Source organism: Podarcis filfolensis (assembly GCF_964270895.1).
Source record: "Podarcis filfolensis genome assembly, chromosome: 1".
NCBI classification, from domain to species: Eukaryota; Metazoa; Chordata; class Lepidosauria; order Squamata; family Lacertidae; genus Podarcis; species Podarcis filfolensis.
The window spans coordinates 44,896,247-44,917,649 of NC_139604.1; the positions used below are offsets into that span (position 1 = coordinate 44,896,247).

At 43.1% G+C, this 21,403-nt stretch overlaps 1 protein-coding gene across 18 annotated transcripts in view; it reads right to left on the minus strand.

Moving 5' to 3' along the window:
• Positions 1–21,403, minus strand: part of KALRN (kalirin RhoGEF kinase) — a 512,792-nt gene that overhangs the window by 401,075 nt on the left and 90,314 nt on the right. For 9 of the 18 annotated variants that reach the window (XR_014541086.1, XM_083583675.1, XM_083583674.1 and 6 more), the window contains exon 2: positions 4,374–4,604. The exons of 7 other annotated variants lie outside the window; for them this stretch is intronic. Coding sequence is in view for 10 of the 11 variants with exons in the window: in XM_083583675.1 (XP_083439801.1) it covers positions 4,374–4,604 (231 nt within the window). In the remaining variant the exon portion in view is untranslated. The remainder of the gene's footprint in view (positions 1–4,373; positions 4,605–21,403) is intronic. 2 more of the 18 variants (XM_083583665.1, XM_083583672.1) reach the window with 1 other exon arrangement.

Consider the following 21,403-nt stretch of genomic DNA (forward strand, 5'->3'; position numbering starts at 1 on the left):
AGGGAAATGCAGGAGTTGAGGGAGTTTATTGACAAAAACCTGAAGAGAGGTTTCATCAGAGAGTCCAGAGCGGTGGGGGGCAGCCCAGTGTTTTTTGTGGACAAAAAAAACACGGATAAACCGAGATTGGTCGTGGACTACCGGCGGCTGAATGCCGTGTCAGAACCAGTGACTTTCCCCATGCCCAGGATTGATGACATTTTGACCAGGGTGAGGAAGGGAAAGATATTCACGAAACTGGACCTGAGAGGAGCGTACAACCTGATACGAATAAAGAAGGGGGATGAATGGAAGACAACGATGTTCACCCCCCTAGGGGCTTTCGAATATCTTGTTATGCCCTTTGGATTACAAGCAGGCTCCGCCTGTTTTCAATCGCTCATGAACCATGTACTGGGACCTTTGCTCTACAAGAATTGCGTGGCCTTCCTCGATGACGTGCTGATATATTCAGAGAATGAGGAGCAGCATGTAAAGGATGTCAGGGAAGTGCTGAGCCAGCTGCAAGCAAACCAGTTGTGGGTGAAATTGGAGAAGTGCCAGTTCCACACCAAGGAGGTGGAATTCCTGGGGTACCGCCTATCAGACAAGGGATTAGCCATGGATCCAGGCAAGGTCCAGGCGGTGCTGGAATGGAAGACACCGAAAACGAAAAAAGATGTGCAAAGGTTCTTAGGGTTTGGGAACTTTTACCGTAAATTCATCAAGAACTTTGCCCACTTAACGGCTCCCATCACGGACTGTCTAAGCAGCAAGAAGAAATTCGTTTGGACGGCGGAGGCGGAGCACGCTTTTGAGGCATTGAAAAGGGCATTCGCTTCGGAAGAACAGCTCCTGCATGTGGATTTACAAAAACCCATGAGAGTGGAAACTGATGCCTCAGACCGGGCGGTGGGGGCGGTGCTGCTTCAGCCAGGGAGCAATGAGTCAGAATGGAGACCGTGTGCCTTCTTTTCGCGTAAGCTGAACAAATCCGAGAGGAACTACACGGTATATGACCGAGAACTACTCGCCATTCACGAAGCGTTCCGGAGATGGAGACACTTACTAATTGGCGCACAGCATAAGGTGCAAGTGTGTACGGACCACAAGAATTTGGAGTATTGGAGAACGGCACGAGTGCTCAACCAACGACAAGTGAGGTGGGCCCAGGAGTTCTCCAAATTCCATTTTGAAATCTGCTATGTGCCAGGTCCAGAAAACATCAGAGCGGACGCTCTCTCTCGCAAACCTGAATATTTGGAGGGGGAGGGAGCGCCAGAAGAGAGACATATTATCCCAGAGGACCACTGGGTGTGTGGTGCGGCCTGGGTGGGGCAAAGAGAACTGGTAGAGGGAACGGTAAATGATGAGTACGCCCAGGATAAGCTCAGAGGTTTAAGGAGAGAGGGAGAAGACCCCGGAGGTTTTGAAGAAAGAAACGGGGCATTGTATTACAAAGGGGCGCTATATATACCCGAAGGGGAATTGAGGGGGAGAGTACTCAAACAGCTGCACGACAATCCCACAGCGGGGCATTTTGGGCAACACAAGACCATGTGGTTGGTGACCAGGGATTTTTGGTGGCCCAAGGTGAGGGAGGATGTACGGGAGTATGTGAGAAGGTGTGACCAATGCCAGAGAGCCAAAGGAGAAAGGCGGGCACCAGCGGGGTTATTAGAACCGTTACCCACACCAGAACGACCGTGGGAGGCGGTGTCGATAGATTTTATGACTGATCTGCCCAAATCCCAGGGGAAAACCGCCATACTAGTCGTAGTAGACCAGTTAACTAAGATGGGTCACTTTGTAGCTTGCTCACATGCAGTCACGGCGGAAGAGACAGCGAAATTGTTTGTAGAACATATTTTTAGGCTGCATGGCGCCCCCTTGAGGGTGGTTTCCGACAGAGGGAAACAGTTCACGTCCAGATTCTGGAGGAAGCTTATGAGCTTGTTGCACGTAGAGGTCAACTTTTCGACTGCCAGGCACCCTGAGACCAATGGGCAGGCGGAGAGGGCAAACGGTATCCTTCAACAATACCTGAGGTGTTATGTCAATGACAGAGAAAACGATTGGGTCGAAAAGTTGGCACTAGCGGAATTTGCTTACAATAATGCAGAGAATGTGTCCACCGGGATGAGCCTCTTTTTGGCTAATTATGGGTGCCACCCCAGGGCGTTTCCAGGGGAAGGAGGAGAGAGATGGAGTGTTCCGGCCGCTGAACTTTTTGTAGAAGAAATGGAAGCGATCCATCGTCAACTCCAACACAACTTAGAAAGGGCCAAAGAAGAATATAAGAGGCAGGCAGACAAGAGCAGAAGGGAAGGTGAAACAATTAGGGTGGGGAGTCGGGTCTGGCTATCTACCCAAGGATTGCCGTTCAAGGGGGGTTGCAAGAAATTGAGACCCAAAAGATTGGGACCATTTGAGGTCATCCAACAGGTCAACCCAGTGGCTTTCAGACTCCGGTTACCGAACCACATGAAACTGCACCCAGTATTCCACAGGTCATTACTGTCACCATACAGGGGGGAAGGTGAAGGGGTATCCACACGGGGGCCAGCCATAGAAGAAAGGGAAAGCCACAACTATGTGGCGGAAATCATCGACTCCAGGTGGAAGGGTAATCAGGTGGAGTATCTGGTCGCGTGGGAAGGGGAACCGGAGTCGGAAAACACCTGGGTGAAGGCAGAGGAGGTCCATGACGAGGTCTTGATCGAAACGTTCCACCAAAGGTTCCCCAGGAAACCTCAGCCAGTAGCGAGGTTCCGGAGGGAGTACTTTGGCACCACCGACGATGAGGAGGAACTGGAGGGATTCAGGGAATCGGAGTTGGAAGGAGGTACAGACTCCGAGGAGGAGGAGTACTTGGAAACCGGAAACAGCAAAAGGTGGAGGGAAGTGTTCGAAACTTCGGAAGATGAGGGAGGTTCCTTCAGGGGTTTTGCTCCCTCGCCTCCCGCAGAGGAGGGGAGGGAAGGGGGTGAAGGGGGCCCTGGAGGGGAGGTGCATGTCAGGGAACTGTCATCTGAGACGAAGGAGGTGAAAGGGCTCATGGAGGGTGAGAGAGACCACTCAGCGGAGGAGGGGACCAGCAGGGGGAGAAGTGGAGTTCCAAGGGAAAGTGAGTCGGAGGGAGGGCTCAGAGACACTTCAAGCGAGAACAGTGGGGAGGTTTCAGGACCTCCCGTAGGGACACCCACTCCTCGGCGGAAACTGTCACGCCGAGAGTCCAGAAGACGCGTTTCCGTTAAGGAGCTTTTATGCTGGAAGAAGTTCCGTAAACGCCCACTGTCCGATTCAACGAGCGATTGATGGAGCCATGCTTAAGGAGCTCCATCACAGACAGAGGTTTGGGGACTTAGCCAAACTCTGAGGGATCAGGATTTTACGCACAAGCAGCTCACCATCCCATCACAGAGGGGTAGGCAACCTAAGGCCCATGGGCCGGATGTGGCCCAATCGCCTTCTCAATCCAGCCTGCGGACGGTCCGGGAATCAGCATGTTTTTACATGAGTAGAATGTGTGCTTTTATTTAAAATGCATCTCTGGGTTATTTGTGGGGCATAGGAATTTGTTCATCCCCCCCCCCAAAAAAATATATACAGTCCGGCCCACCACATGGTCTGAGGGATTATGGCTGAAAAAGGTTGCTGACCCCTGGTCTAAGGCCAACATTCAGTGGAAGTTACTTTCATAGACGAGGCTTAGGATTGGGGTACAAAACGCTCTTTTGCATGAGCTATCCGACTGCGAGTATTTAATATACATGGGAATTTTTCAGTGGAACAGAAGCCAACAGAGGCAATTATAATTTCCACTCACAGACAAGTAAACACACAAGTTTCAAGAAATGGCTTCAGGTCCTGAAGTACTAAGTTCCTTCTATGCTAGCCTCTTTATGCCAAGAAAAAGACTACAAATCTGTTTGTGGAGATGGTGGAGACAATACATTAGGCAAGCACTAGAAGCTTCCCTTTTCTGGTAATAAAAGTATAACACTATAAATTAAATCCTGATTAAATCCCTGAGGCCTAGAACAGCTACAGTAACTCAAAGTCACTCAATGGACACTAGCTTGACTAAAACTCACATATTCACATCCAAGTCTAACACTATTCATTGGACCACATTTTATCTTTCACAACTTCGGGTCATACCAAGTTTCTCTCCATTATATTGTAAACATAATTATCCAGATAAAAGTTTATCTGGACACAGGCATGAAAGAGTTTATGTCCAACTATTCAACACGGTCTTGAGTTTTCACTGTGTTCTTATTGTCAGGTTTGTCATCAGCTCCTAGCTGCAAAGGGCAGGGGGAGAACTAAACCCTCACAGGGGACTCTATCCATCCCTGGGGCACTTTGAAGTCCAAATGGTGGCTGACCTTGTTGTGGATTCTCAGGCCTCACCCGAGGGTGCCAACTGGAAAGATGTTCAGGTTTTGTAGTCTTCCCTGTTTGGAATACCTCTCTGGAAGTTGCTTCCCCCAGTTGTTTGTCTTGGCTTCTGGTATGGGAGACCTCCACCAGTTGTGGCAGTCTGGGCTCGGCAGGGCTTCTGCTGCAGCTTCTTCTGCTCTCTCGCCTTTGGGGCTTGCTGCTCTCTTCCCTGGCTGCTGAGGAAGCACAGGTGAGTCAAAGCTTCTCCCTCCCTCTTTCAGCTTACTTTCACATTGTCCTCCTCTCATTCTGCTTTTTGCTTTCTTTCTTTTAGAGGCAAATCCTGGTGGGCTGATTAATGGGCCAAACCACTGCAAACCTTAGTAGTAGCAGTAGTAGTAGTAGTAATAATAATAATAATAATGGAAGAAGACACCTGATTATTAAGAGGAACCATTATTTCTCAAATTTAGAGCCAGCTACAACTTATATTTCTTTCCCCTCATATTGTTAAATTGATTAGATGAGTCATTTAAGTTACATCTAGGCTTTCAATTCTTTGCTCTAGGATGTTTTGATAGCTTTTTTTCACAATCTTAGCTACTAAGCCTTCACAGAACAGTATGTGTGTGTGACACACGCACACACACACATGCACACACACATTCTAAGTGCTAGCAGCAGCATTTGAGGAAACTGGTATTAGATGTTTTTCAAGCCCTGCTGCAGTTTTCCCGTAATATTACATATTTTTATATTTTATTCTGTTTTGGTTGAGCCTGTCAATAATGGTAGGTAGAAGTTTGGGAACGTTGATTCAGGTTTATGAGGGAATATATCCCATCTATCATAGGCAGAAATAGTCTCATAACCCAGTTGTGGATGATTTTATTAGTTGCATGGGTGATGCTTTCATTTTATATGGGCAATAAATAATTATAATGTTTATATAGAATGTATAAAATATTTTGCATTATATTAATTACTCTTATGATTCATTGTGACAGCCCTAATATTTTCTTCAGGCACACTATTTATGTTATGCATTATGTAGGTGTGTATGTTTGTATTACATTTCTAGATCTCTTCTCAGCTATGCTTCCAAAACAGTTTAAAATTTATTTAGTTATTAATAGAAGTATATGAGATGAGGCCTTCTTCTACTGTGTTGGAACACTGATCCATCTAGTCCAAATTTGTATTCTATGACTAGCCATGGTTCTCTCTCACTATCATGCTGAATTGCACTTGTAAGCGACCTTTTTCGGAGTGCTGATGTTTAAAAGCAGTTGTAATATGTTCCCTCCTGCCCACACTAGTCTTTCTGGGCCAGGAGTAGTTTCCTGGCAGTCTTCAGAGCCATATCATACAGAGTGCATTGCAATAATCTAATACAAAAGTCACCAAGGCAAGTACAGCAGTGGCAAAGTCCCTCCAACTAAAGAGAAGAAACAGAATAGCTATTCACCTCTCATGGAAGAGGTCACAAAGCCAAGCAAGGTATTTAACATCTCAGCTCCCCCTGACCCCATGCAGATACAACTAATTAGATTGCCATCTAGTGGTTAAACTATATAATGGCACTATCCACTATCCTGAACAAGAGATTTTCCTACCATCAATACCTGTTTTATCTTTAATCGGCTTCAATTTATTGGCCGCCATCCAACTCATCAGTGATATGGAATAAGTCACCTCAGTTGTATGTGACAGATAGGAGGGAAGCAAGTGTGTGACAACCACACATTGATTGCACTGAATGCCATGCCTTCCAAATACCTCTCTTGGTGGCTTCACATAAATGTTGAAAAGGATAGGAAACAGCATAGAACTGTGCAGCGCCCTATGGGAAAATACAGCAGCAGGCTACCACCACCGCCTTCTGGAACCTTCTTGAAAAGTAAGAATTCCTCCAACTCCAACTCTGTCAGACAGAGAGGATCAATGGTTACAAAGGCCACAGCAGATTCAACAGTGTTCCCAAAAAGTATATTTCTGAATGGCTCATAATTACCTTCAGTCAAAAGGGCCGACAAATGACTCACATGACTGCCATTCTTTAAGAAGGCATTAAGCAACAACCTAATGGCTCTGGTCCCTTTTGGCATAGCAGAATAAATGAACAAATGCAAGGATCAAGAGCCACAATATCCTATTCTTCCCTTCCATTTCACTCACCTACAAATGGTATGTTTTTAAAGCAGCAGACTATAAAGATATCACACAGAAGGTTTGAAGCTCAAAGCAGTGTTTGAAGTAAATTCACCTTCACCACCCTTGAAAAGGGCTGTGAGACTGCAGTAAGACTAGCTTTTCAAAGAACTCAACAGGGGGAAGCTCTTCCCTTAATGTTTAGGCAGATGCCTAAATGGTGAACTAAGCTCTTTTGAAGATCTCATCTACACAGGGAATGTTAAACCTCAAAAATAAAAATAATTTTCCTATTGGTTTGATATGCTGAGGCTTCTGATGGCATAAAGCCTAAGGCATGGTAAGCCCCCTTCCTTCTCCCTTAATTTGTCTGCAATGGAAATGAAACACTTGAGACTCATTAGTCTGGTGGGCATGGATAGAAGCTCTCATTTTTCCCAGTGTTGTGGAAAAACTGAAATTCATACATTGGTTGCTACATCTGTTATTAACTCAGCAAAGTCAATACCAGTAACCTTGTTAACTAGAAATGTCTTTGGGCTCATATACCCAAATATCCCTGGTGTAATAGAATCCCACCAATGTCATTTGGTTGTGAAAATACTGATGTCATTTATTACCACTGGTATACCAATAGGTAAACCAGATGGCTAGTAAAACCTGAAACCTTTTCCCCAGCTCGTAGCCTAGAACAGATTGCTGGTTTGGGTAAAGACGACGGAGCTACAGATGCTAATCTTGCACTTGTCTTATATAGTATCTATGTTCTTTAAAAGCCAATTTCTGGCATAAACTTCTTCCATTCACAAAATGTCTCCTGGAATGCTTCTTGGAATGCATGGATTTCCTTTGATAGGTCATCCTTATTCTTAGACAGTCCCATGAATTAACTCCACCTCCCTACAGAGTTAGTTAACTGCAAGCAAGTTGCAAGGGTGACTGGTGGTGTGAAACTCTCACTATTGTTACCAATGGAAGTTATCAGTTGCTGAGTCCAATTCTATATAGGGGTCTCAATCCAGCCAAAGTTAGGGTGCATGCAAACTTACTTAAAAACTGTAGTTGCCACAATCTTTTCTACTTATGTTATGAATCCTATTCACAGAATACTGTGCATAGTTCTGGTTGGTGTTTTTCTTCACACAGTGCATACACTATGCACTTCAATGACACAAACTTGTAGTCATGGCCACCCATGTTCAGAGTAAAGCTAGCCTGAGGGACTTGTCTATTTTTCAACAATTCAATAAGTGTGCTTCCAGAGTACCTAAATTCTAGCTCAGTTGGTAGAGCACAAGACTCTCAATCTCAGAGTTCTGAATCTGAGCCCCACGTTGGGCAAATGATTCCTGCATTGCAGGGGGTTGGACTAGATGATCCTTGTGGTCCCTTCCAACTCTACAATTCTCTGATTCTATTTCCTATGCAGCTCTGTATGCAACCAACAGGACAATTTGGTAACAGTAAAGTCTTTTTGCTTTCAGTAGGACTTGGTCATTATGTCTTTATTTAATTTCTATCCTGCCCTTCATCTGAGGATCACAGGTTAGTTTGCAGTATAAGAACACAAAACTACATACCATTATAACAAATAAAAAAAATAACCCCCACCATCTTTGGAGCCAATTTAAACTGCCATGTGTTGCACCCTGATCCTTAGAACTAAGCTCTACTTATTCCAATGGGGCTTGCTCACAAGTCTGTACAAGGGGGGAGGGGGAATTCACAAACCTTGTTGCGATAGTGAATAGCTCCCTAGCACTGAATGAGTTGAACCCCATTCTTATTAAACTGAATATATTATATTACTTTTTTTGCAGAAAGGCATGGTTCAAACAAGTGTCTCCACTTGGACTAAGTAAACCTATTTGCCTCTCACTATATGTGCACCACTCTTTCTGAAAAGAGGGTGGAAGACCACACACCTCTCTGGCAAAGAATCTCAACACTGCCTGAAGGTTTAAGCCAAGTGGATTTGTTCCACCATAGACCTGACCCCTTCAATGTTTACAGGACTGCAAAGCATCGTCCTAAAAAAAACAAAAACAAAAAGAACCATGGTTCTCAGTAACATAATTAAGTACCATTTTCTGAAGCTTTCTTTTCTTTTCTTTTGTCTTCATATGAAAATAGAATCCATCCCAGGGCCTGCATAACTTTTGTTCAAGTACATTGCACGATCTGATATCACTGCAAATGCTGGTACCTGCTATTAATTTAAACTAATAGGAAGCAATCCACATCATTCTGATCTGATTTGGCAGTCCCACCAGAAAAGCAATGCTAGGCAATTTCCATTTCAAGTAGGTTTTTCCACTCAAACCCCAGTAGTCAGAGTTCAGCAGACAGCAGGCAAAAGTTAAAACGAAAGATGACGGAGAAAGGATTTCTTGGGACTATTTGAAAATTGAGAGGTTACTAATGTTCAGCAAGCATGCTCCGGGCAGCACCCAGCTTTCTGACCTGGTGACCTGAACTATGTTTGTGCTTATAGTAAAAGCATTCAAGCAGAGAGTTGGGGAATGAAAGTCTCTATGTAGGAGAGCTTCCCATATGCTATTTCCACCTCCACCCCCACCCCGTTTTGCCTCATTTATTAGCGAGTATTACAGAAACAAAGAAAGTTGAACTAAGAACTTTCAAGCTGTTGTTTCTCCTTGTAAGCTGAATCCTTACATCTACTAAAAGTGTTACAGTGATGGAGATGGTTTGCCTTTCTGGACAAAAAATATGTATGCCAGATCTCCTGTTCTTCCCTACTTTCCATTCTATGGCTTGATATTACCCACCAATATTGCCTGCATACCTCCATCCCCAATTTCATTCCACAGTTTAGTAGAGATTTACAGTGTAAAAAGAGTCTTGAGAGAGCAAATTGAAGATCCACCATTCTTCTTCCCACAGTGGCCAGCCAGCTACCCACCAGGGCAAGAAAACCTTTCCTCACTGTTGCTCCTCAGCAACTGGCATGCAGATGTACAGTGGCTTGGAAAATGGAGGTTCAGTATACCAAAGTGTACTCCTTCCTGAGCCCTCTGGTGGAAGTATGGGCCAGCTTCAGAACTCTACTTTTGCTTTCCCCATGGTTCACTTGTGTGCTTTAAATTTACAAAGCAGTTCATTATGAAGTCTATAATCAGCATCTCTTAACGAATCAAGGACTATTCAGATGCTTATGTCTGTGTAGTATGCACATGCATAGAGCGGGGACTGAACTGGCACCTGATGGCCTATACACATCAGACATAATATGTCTGTACATAACCTATGCATATGTAAACTGTGCACCCATAGACTCCGCCTAGGTATAAGGGACCCATGGGGGGGGGGACCCAGACGTTATGCTGAACATATATACCAGGGAGAAAGTAGGGCCAGTAGGAATAATCCCAATCCCTACTCTGCATACATTCATTTTACATAGTCTGCACAGTCCTGATGGGTTCAAAAGAAGGCACTCTTGCTTAAGAAAGCAAGAAGAGCCTTGCTGACTCAGAGGTGTACCAAGTCCAACATTCTTTGTAAGAATCCTAGCAATACACCTGTCTGCTTATTTTAACAGAATGCCTTGCTGAGTGAGGTCCAGTGGGCTCTGTCACTATACTTCTATGGGTGTTTAGACCTTGCTTTGTGGAAAAGGCTTTGGTTAACTGTGCAATTTTTCTGGTTTAGGTTTGATTTGGGGTTTGTTTGTTTTTGCTGTTTGTTTATTTGTTAAGCAGATCAGATATTATTAATTTGAATTTACATTGTGGGGTACAGAGATTATGTCTGTTTTAGTACTGTTGGTTAGCAGTCTTGAGTCTCCTTGGAGAAACAGGGAGGACAGACAACTCTAAAATAACTAACAAACAAACAAATTGTATTTGATTTCAAAATTAATTTGTATCCTGTATGTTCTCCAGGAACCTCATGGCGGTGTACGTAATACTTATTTTCCCACAACCACCCTTTGACAGATTGTGATCATGATCAGCCAGTGAGCTTCATGGCTGAATGAGGATTTGAACATGAGTATTTCCACTTGTAATCTTGGCACTACACAACCACTGGCTCTTGATCTCCACTGCCCGCCCCCTTTCAAATCAAAGCTGGTGCTCAAATAGTATGTTGCAATCAGTTGCTTGTTTTCACAACTAGGGCTTCACGTGAGCCAAGAACTTAACAAAACACCACAGTAGCAAGCAACTTCCAAAACTGCAACAGTTCCAACATTTATTTCCCTGACGATGACAGAAGTTGCTTGCTACTGTGGCAATATTTGCATTCTTTGGACTGTTTTCTTCCATCAGTTTTGTTCCACTGAAAGTTGTCAAGCAGAATAACTGGAGGATAACATCTCATAACTGATTCTGTCGCTAGCATTACACAATATTTTTTAGCAGAGTAAAGATAAAGTAGGCCGGGCTCATGGCAAATAGCATTCTACTTTGAAATTTCCTGCTTTGGGGCATAATCCAGAGAAAGTTACATACAGCCTTATAACCTGTTGATTGTGCCACTAAACCCGTCAATTTCTATGGTTCATCTGCATGCCTGGCTTTCTTGGGAATCTACCCTGCAGCACTAATGAAAAACAGTGTAGAGATTCCATGTATGATACTTGTATCATATTTGTCTCTGTGTTAAATGAGGAAACATTTAGTCAAAATCAGCTCTCTTTACAAACTCTTTGAATTCAGTGGGAAAGAGTGGCAGACCAATCCTATGAATGTGTGTGTAGGCTGATTAATATTCTTTTAAATATTTTATTTTAAATATTTTAAATGTGTTTGTGGGAGGGGGTTATTGTTTTGTGGTTTCTGTTTATTTATGCTTTTATCTTATGAACCGTTCTGAGATCTGTTGATGAAGGGTGGAATATAAATCAATCAATCAAATAAACAAATAAGTCACAATGATTTCAAAGTAAGTGTACACAGGAGTGTAACTCTGAGAATCTGCGCCACTCTCCTACTGAAATCATAGATAAATGACATTTACAAGTGCTTAATTTTGTCTAAACTGTAACCAGTGTTTTTGACCATTTAATTGGCAATGATATCCCCCATGTCTAATGGAGTTACTCTACTGTGATTTAGCAACTATAAAAATGTATTCATTCCCATTGCCTAATAGCAATTCATTTTCAGAATGGGATTAAAGGGGCTCTTGTTGAAAACATGATGTGGCTTTTGTTTTCGCAGGAAATTCCTCATGAAATGTTTTGAAAGAGTCACTAACTGTAATATATGATGGTATTCTTGAACTGGGGATCAAGTGTGATCAAAAAGGGCAAAAAATGTAGCAGATATTACCATTGACAATATCAGCTCCATTGGGTTCTGTTTTTGTTATTAACAGAGCATTTGGCTATGTGTAGTTTATTTTGTCAGGGATGAGGAATCTGAGGGCCTAAATGCTGTTGGACACCAGTTCCCATCTCCTCCAGCCAGCATGGTCATAGTCAGGGATGAGGGAAGTGGCAGTCTGATGATAAGAGCCACAGGTGCCCCATTCTGATGTAAGTCATATGTGGCAAACACAAACACTGGAACATCTATGCATGCTACCAACACTGAGAAGTAGTGGTTGAAATGGTCTGTTCTAGAAATCTTTTTTTTTTTTTTGTAATAGGTTTTTAGAAGCTCTGAAGTTAGTGGCTGAGCACCAAAGCACATGGCTGTTTAAGGAAGTTTTTAAAAAAAATGTTTAATGTTTTATTATGCTTTTATATATGTTGGAAGCTGCCCAGAGTGGCTGGGGAAACCCAGTAAGATGTGTGGGGTATAAATAGTAAAATTATCATTATGGAAAGGGACGTCCCTGTTTTCATCTGAGAAATGTTGGAAGATATGGTATCTGCTTCTTCCTTTGCTACTGATTGATGCCATTTTTATTTTTATGTAGCAAAAGAGGCTTATATACAAGCTTTAGTCTCCCACTTAAGTCTCACTGGGGCTTGTAAGTGCTTCGTTATGACCGGATTAGGATCAATACTGCCCCAGCTGCTGGAAACCCAAAGCTCAATCAAAATACTGCCATACACACAAGTCTACTCAAATGTAAAGACAAACATGCTAGCCTGAAGCTCGCCAACATCTTTGTTGCCCCCTCTGAGAGGGTAACCACAAAGAACAGCCCAAAGCTTTTTCCAGGAAGAGTGGAGCTTGAATTCTGGGCTCCTGGTTCCAGGCAATCTCTAGTGGTGATGCAGCTTAAAGAGAGTTTGTGATGACTAACTCAGAGTGACTCATATGCAGATTGCTTTTGTGGCTCAGCTTTCAAGTACTGTAATGGGCCACAGCCAAGATACTGGCTGGAAAATAAGTCAGTGCTCTGCTGCTTATTGATAGGGATTCTGCTGTATTTCCTCGCCCTTCTCTCTACCCTTTGTGCTGAAACCAGCTCTATATTTACTTCTTCATTTGTAAGCTGTGTTTCCCAAAACATGATCACTGTTTGTTTCACCCTCACACCCAGGCAGAAGTACCATTAGGGTAGCCCATGAGGTACCCTCCACATATTGTTGGGCTATAACTCTCACAATACTTGATCGTTGGCCATGCTGGCTGGCTGAAACGAATGCAAGATGAAGCTCAACAAAAGCTAGAGGGCACCACAATAGCTACCCCTATAGGCATAATTACTTTGCCCACCCACACCCTCATAATTATGCCCCATTGACATACTGGATCTTCCTAGCTGTAGCCATCACATTTCCAGCAGGGATGGAAACAAAGCAAATATACTACACACACACACACACACACACACACACACACACACACACTTGATCTAAGCCAAAAGGCCTGTATATACCTGTAGCGGAAAACAGCTGCATGTTTAATGGCAACAGTGGACAACAAAAGCAAAACAGATACTTGGGAATAGCAGGTACGACAAAGGTACAAGGACAATAGGTGGTACCAGCATCAGTGAATGGGCTGTTGAATTATTATTCTGTAGACAAAAATATAAAATGGAGAGAATGCAATGAGAGAGTTCTGCCAAATGGCACCGCTAAAGAAGGCAAAGAATGAATATGGTAATCGTTCAAAAACTCACTTATAGGAGAGCAAAGATACCACGACAACTTGGCCCAAGTAAGCACATGAAACAATATATCTAGAAGGTACTGGGCCCACGGAGAGTTCTGATACAATCAATTAAATGTGGTCAAACCAAACACACTGAAGGTATAGTCCCATTGGAACTGTGGGAAACAAATCCCATGTGAGAAAGAGCTAGTGTCCACCCTTCCACCTCGGATGCATCTCCGTTCTCTTCAAGAGACACACCCAGCCGTTCACCACGGCTCAGCTAATCATTGCGACACAGACGGAGATGTGCACCAGCATCACAATGCATACAGAAAGGCGCTTATGCTGGTGGTTTTGACTTGGTGAAGCAGGGCTCTGTCCTCTTAAAATAAAGACAAATTCCTAAGGAGATTTCTGTGAACCACCCTGAGACCCCCGGATATAAGGTGGTATATAAATTCAATAAATGACGAAGAAGATGAAGAAGAAGAAGAAGAAGAAGAAGAAGAAGAAGAAGAAGAAGAAGAGGAGGAGGAGGAGGAGGAGGAGGAGGAGGAGGAGGAGGAGGAGGAGAATCCAAGAGAATATAAATCACCTATCTAAAATAGCCTGGCTCATAACCTGAGGCTATGCAACAAATGTGGAATGTTATCTGTTTTTTAAGTACATGTGTTCCTAGACCTATGAACATTGAGCACCTGGGCTACTCCTGATTTTTGCCAGGGGAACATTACAACTAAGATAGCCTAGCCTAGCCCACCCTTCACCAACCTGGTGCCCTCCAGATGTTTTGGACCACAACTACCATTAGGCAGCACAAAACATCTGGAGGGCAATAGGTTGGTAGAGGCTGGGTTAGACTGTTAACTTATGGCTAACATACTGTAGCTGTATGAAAGATCCTGCCAAAACTCTGATTGGCAGAAAATAAAAGTTCAAGCACAATTAATATCTAATGCCATAGAACACTTAAGACAATGTTCTTGCAGAGGACGCAAAATAAAGAGGACTATATATGAGGAGGGACCAAGAAACCAAGAAACTAGTAATTACTGGAAAACTGCAAGGAATAATGAATCCACCGTCAATGAGCAAATGCACTGTGTATTTTTATCTTAGACATCTGCAAGACAGAATAAGATTGTGTTGAACTGAATAGTTCCCCAGCGTGCAATACATTGTAGGCTGTTCCAGCTTCAGTTGGAACAATGTTATGCTAAAGGAAAAGTATGCTTTCGAATTCAAGTCTCCACACTTTCATGTAATGTTTGAATATATTCTACAATAAATAAACTGAATATATTAATATAAATAAATTGGATTATGTACTTTTCAAAAATGTCCCTCCTAAGAGTCTTAGAAACCTTTTCTTCTTTAGAGATTTCGGATTCTAGATGTCACCCAAATATTACATAACATATAACTATCAGGGTTAATTTACCAATCTTTTTTTTTCCCCAGCTTGAAAGATGGCCAGGGGATTTTTAGATGATTCAAAGCCCTTCCTTTTCACCCTTTTCAAGCCTTTTTCACTGATTGTTTTGGTAGAAGCAATCATCTAGTTTCCAATGGCTGCAAGCCATTTTTCTGCCCACAAGATGCTGGAGTGAGGACATTGCCCTCACTCCACAGTGGCTCTACAACCGTGATATGTAGCCAAGAGCCTGGCTCAGCTATGATGCTAAATGTTATACTAAATGGATATAGAATCTGCTTCTATTTTCAACTAATTGCAGCTTGTCCTTTTTTGTCCAAGCTTGGAACTGTGGTTAACTTTAACTGTGGTGCTACTCATGATCCACAGGAATACTCACCACTGAGAATAGGTGTTTGTCCAAGCAAGGCCAGGCCAGGACGAAGAGCCAGAACTCTGGAGGAAGATCAAGGTGCAGGAATCCTCTTGTCACTTTCATCTGGCTTTCATCTCACTTTCATTATTAGTACCTACTTGGACTGCAGCTAATGTACCCTGCAGTCCTATACATGTTTATTCAAAGTAAGGCCTGCTAGATCCAAAGGGACACTCCCAGGTAAACAGGCATGACTGCAGTCCAAGGCCGCAATCCTATACACGCCTACCTGAAAGTTCAGTCCCACTGAACTCAGCAAGGCTTTTTGAGTAGAAATGCACAGGATTGTGAAGTCAGCCCCTTTTAAATGAATGGGGTGGACATCCAGAAACTAGTTAAATCTAAGTACTTACTTGAACATAGTTTTGTCCCATATAAATCAGTATGATATCAGCTTCAGTTCAAGTGCTCAGTTGTGTTTGATTTGTGGAGTGCAGCCAAAATATCTTCATTTTTCTTTATACTGAATCCCTGCTTGCTCATCTGTCTCTGGCTCTTAGTAACTCTTTAACAGCTGCAACTTGGCACTGAATCTACCGGTACTTTAACTTCACTTTTGCCAGTATGAATAACAGAATTGAATCAAATATTGTTAAACTCCAGAGTTCTGACTACCCAAAAACCAGTTATCAGAACGCACACTGTGTCTTCCAGGCAGAAAAAATATTCCAAAATACCCCAACACATTATTGGCTAATGAAAAGGTCTCTCACTGTCTTATTCACTAATAAGACAATGGATCAATGTTTGTTATTCTCAGATTCACTTGCCCAAACCAGTAATGTGATTCAAATAGTAAAGGTAAAGGTAAAGATACCCCTGCCCGTTACGGGCCAGTCGTGTCCGACTCTAGGGTTGTGCGCCCATCTCACTTAAGAGGCCGGGGGCCAGCGCTGTCCGGAGACACTTCTGGGTCACGTGGCCAGCGTGACAAAGCTGCATCTGGCGAGCCAGTGCAGCACACGGAAATGCCGTTTACCTTCCCACCAGTAAGCGGTTCCTATTAATCTACTTGCACCTGGGGGTGCTTTCGAACTGCTAGGTTGGCAGGCTCTGGGACCGAGCAACGGGAGCGCACCCCGCCGAGGGGATTCGAACCGCCGACCTTTCGATCGGCAAGTCCTAGGCACTGAGGCTTTTACCCACAGCGCTACCCGCGTCCCAATGTGATTCAAATACCACTCTGTAAATGGGTACTAAGATTGCAGTATAGGAGAAATATTCACATTTTGAACCTGCTTCCAAAAAAAGCTTTTGAAAAAAATGGTAATTTGAGTTCAGACTTGTATTGCAGGTTTGGGGGATGCTGGACATGCGGGTTATAAAGAACAGTGAGAGGTTTGAGATCATACTCCTCGAAACATCTCACATATGTTTTCCCTTTCTAAAGCCTCTTTATTGGCTATGTGAAGCTCTCCCTGCTAGTACCTCCAGGGTCCTTAATCTGTCAACACTGGAGATGCTACAGCTCTGTAAAATGTTGGATTTCACCCTGAGTAATGCACAATTAAGAGAATCAGTTTTCTATGGATACGGTGCTTTCTTAACTGAATAAGTGGCCTATCCAGACCACTAATGGCAAACGTTCTCCAAGGTATTTCTGAGATGAATGCTGAGATCATTTAATTGGAAATGCCCAGAACTGAACCTGGGAACCTTATGCGGACAAAGCATGTGTCCTACCATTGAGCTTGGGTCCTCTTGGGAAACATGTCAAATATTATGGGTACAGCTCTACAGTAGCATGGATGAGGATGGGATGTGGATTCTTAACACCACGGGCACAGCCTGACAGAAAGTCCCACAACTCTCAAGCAACACCAACAGGCAAAGCACTGAAGTCACACTCGCTTCATGTGGAAGCCGCTACCAGTAATTTCTGGTGTATGTACCAGCTTCCAGAGCATGTGAAGTGGGACAAGAACAAATATGCTGGAATGTGTAATAACAGGACAGTATCCCAATGTCTGCAAAGTAGTGACGTTGCTCCCGATAAAAATAATAATAATGAATTAAACAGAAATGTACAGAAAATAATCTAGCTATCCTAAATGTTATGATGGAGGGGAGTTGCATAAGACCTTGTTGGCTCACTATTATTCCTTTGTCCCATCTTTGGATGCTCTGAGCCAGTAAGAGCCCACCACCCACTAATACAGTGGAATGGTCTTCCTCAGACACGTGCTGGGCTAAGTGTAATGCCAGGGATATTCCCAAGAATAACTTAAGAAGCGGAACAGGGATCCCCACAATCATGCCTTAGGTTATCATTACAGACACCTGAGAACTCTTGCGACAGTTTAGAAGCAAACATTTGCCTTTATCATATTGAGGCACTCCAGCCCAGATGAGAACCTGCTACTGTCTCTCAGGTGTTTTCTGACACAGCCCTGAGTAGTTTACTAGTTAAAGCTTCATGTTCTACATTTCATATCCTGATGGATGCTTTGTCTCTACACAGTCCTCTTGAGGTACAGCAAGAGGTATAAATATAATTCAAATTTGGCAGCTGCAGAAAATTATACCTCTGCTTCAGGAATAAACAGGGGGCAATATATCAAGCCCTACTATACCAGAACTGAAAGTGCTAGTCATGCCCAGTAGCTTTTAACATAAATTTGCAGCAGTAAACATTGAAAGCTTAAGGCTGATTTAAACATGACAACCACCATGTAGGGACCCACTGAAAAGCACTTCAGTATAGGTGTCCTCTGCTGCTGATTTCACATTTGGAAGGGTCTTACCTTGGTGGTTTTTCGAGTGTTTTATCCCCAGAGACTCACCATAGGCTGCTCTCTAATTTGCCATTTTGGAGTAAGAAGTTTAAACAGGTTATGACTGGTCAACTCCAGGTTCTATTGAATATCTAGATCCTTACTGGCTCAGTTTTTAACCTGGCTTGTGGTGCTGTCCCAATACTCTTGGCTGCCTGAAGCAGAGCCCAAATGATGTCCGCACCCCTGCTAAGCCCAACACTTTAAAATGTGGCTGCACCATTAGGTACCAGTTCCTGCCTTCATCAGTCTCCCTTCATGGTGCTCCCTGAAGCAGGTTGCTTCACCCTGCTGAATTTGCAGGGCTGCCCTTGCTGGTTTAGGGAATGAAATAGTATTGTTCATCGTAACCGACAACTTACCCCAGGAATAGTCAACCAGGTAGTCTTCATGACCCCATGAATTCGCCTTTTCAAAACATTGAATATGATATCCTTCTGGTCTACCTTGGTGTGTTGGCAGCTAGAGGAACCACTCCCACTTGGTTCCACTCCTACCTGCAATTTAAGCTTCAAATGTGGTACTATGAGACTGTGGGTCATCCAAGTTTTATCTCCCCTGCTTTTGAAAATCTGCATGACACTACTTGGTGAAGTCAGTCTGCTGATGATAGATAGCTCTGTTTCTCATCTTCATCCAATTCAGATGTGGCAGTGACCTTGGCCTGAGTGGGGTGAGAGGAATCATTTGCTCTTCTGCTTCAGGCAGTAAAATATCTTGGGCCAGCCCTGACAATGTGGTGCACAGCCTACCATTTCACATACAGCAGCAACTAAGCTTTATTTTGAACCATTTATGAGGTACTGTAGGAAAATTACATTTAATTACAATTAATATACCATTAAACAAAAGAATCAGCTTCTTTGCTTGTAAATTTGCGGAGGATGGGCTACCGCAGTGCAAGCAGAACACACAGCAGGCAGAGGGAGCAGGAGGGAGGGACTCTGGCTGTCGTCCTCCTTGTTATGAAAATAGGCATGTTACAAGCGTGTCCATTTTCATCTGTGAAATGCTGGAGGATATGCCACTGTGTTCCTTTCACCCAGTTATTTGCACATGTGCTGGGTCATTTTCTCTTTCTCTGCCAGATGTTATTCTTCACTTTCGTCAGTCAGACTGGGGCCAATCATTCCTCAGATCTCCACTTGAGTCAGTCAGCTCTTGGTTACCATCCTCTCCATTTCCCCAGCTGTTAGTTTTCACATCAAAGCCCCAGTGTTGCCCCTAGTAACCTGCTAGGGCTCGAATTCTCCTTCCCTGCATGCTCAAAATGTAAAATTGGCTCACAGAACCATTTACAGTCAGGCTCAAAACCTTGTGAATGAACTCTGCAAAGTTTTCATACCAACTTGGTTCACACATAACACTAAACCATTGGAGCTCGTCCATTAGCTTCGCTATTATTTGTTTGCTTTCAACAAACCACTGTACTAAACCATGGTTTGTTGTTGGCACATGAACCTTGGCTTGTTTTAACTATTGCTTGGTGTTATATGTGAACCCAGACCGCTTCCTTAACTGTGGCTTGTTTAACTACCACACTCCAGATTCTCCTTAGCTATAAAGACCAGCTAGATCAGCTAGAAAACAAAACAAACACTGAAGAAACAAGCCATGATTTTCTGAAAGCCTTTGTGACAACTCATAGTTGAACAAGCCATGACTTAGTATTATGTGCAAACTAGGCTACTGTCTCTTATTCCTCAGGTGGAAAGGCCACCTAATTAGACACACTGAGATAATTGCCCCCAAGCTCAGTCATGCTACTGTGCCTCTCCTATGCCCTTCGATTTCCTTCTTCTCACCTGGGACCAACTTATAAAGTGAGAGGTACTCTATAATGGTGTCATCATGGCTCTTCTTCTAGCAAACCAAGTAGATTCTGGAGTTAAGCCCTCTAGGGTCAAATTAGAAATCACAATAAATGCTTGGTTAGCACTCAGTCTTGAATGTGTGTGTGGGTTTTTAAGGCTGATGAGGAGGGGATATTTTTGTCCCTTTTCTTCCCTGCAGCAAAAATATCCACATATGTTATTAGCCCCAGAGGAAAGCTCTGCTTGGTGTCAATGGAGTAACAATTTTCAGTAGAACCTCCGTAGGAAAGGAAAAGGTTAAATCTCACTCTTCCCCGCCCCCTGCTACATTCCCAAAAAGCACTGCCATCACATGTTCCATTTTTAAAACAGTGCAAGCATGATTGCTACCGCCACATTTGGCATCATGTCTAGTTTGGACCTTACTTTGCAGCCCTGCTTTTGATAACATGGATCATGTCCCTAATCTATAACATCACTTTTATATTGAGGCATTCTAACTGAACCAACTCAATTTGATTGTAAAACTATTTGTGTAACAGAATGGAAAAATTAGACCCCATGATCTTAGTCAGTAACCAACCAACACAAAAGTAAATAAACCAAGTAACTTGACTGTACTAGCAATTGAACAAATGATGTATGTTTTCAATTTGGTCTCAATAGAAGGAAAACTTGTGGTGACTCCCATCTTTAAAGCATTAATTGTTCTAAATACTACTGACACATATCTGATGCTAATTAGAAAAGAGTAAATGAAGAAGGTATGGGGCTAGATGGAAAGAATTCTTTCTTTTCAGCTGTATGTCATCAGAAAAATTGAACGTGGAATCAACGTTCAAGGTTTCTGTTCCACCCCCCCAAAAAACATGAATTGCTCTATTCTATAATGTATGGTGCAGCAGCATGGAAGCAATTTTGTAAGAAGACCTGGAAAACTGCTGCATTGGTTTTTGCAACAATCAAAGGTAGCAAATAGTGGTTGGTAAATGAACAAGCTAAAGGGGAGAAACAAATTGCTTTCCTCTGCCCACTGACCCTCTGCAAAACCTTGGAAGATGGTAGAGCATTTTGAGGGAACCTCAACACGTTGTCCTCTTGTACTGCCTTCTCAATATTTACTAAGAGAGGAGAAACAGAAAGAAGGAAAACCTCTGCCCTACCTGTTCAAGCATATGGGTGATGTGATTTAGGGAGTAACTGGCTCTGTGCTGGATTTAAGTGCAGGGGATCTGCCCCTCAAGCTATGTCAGAAGCACTGCGGATCCTGGCCCTAGAACTGAGCTTTAAAAAATAGCTGTAAGGTGACAGAGGCGGTAATAATAATAATAATAATAATAATGATGATGATGATGATGATAATAATAATAATAATATATTATTTCTACCCCACCCATCTGGCTGGGTTTCCCCAGCCACTCTGG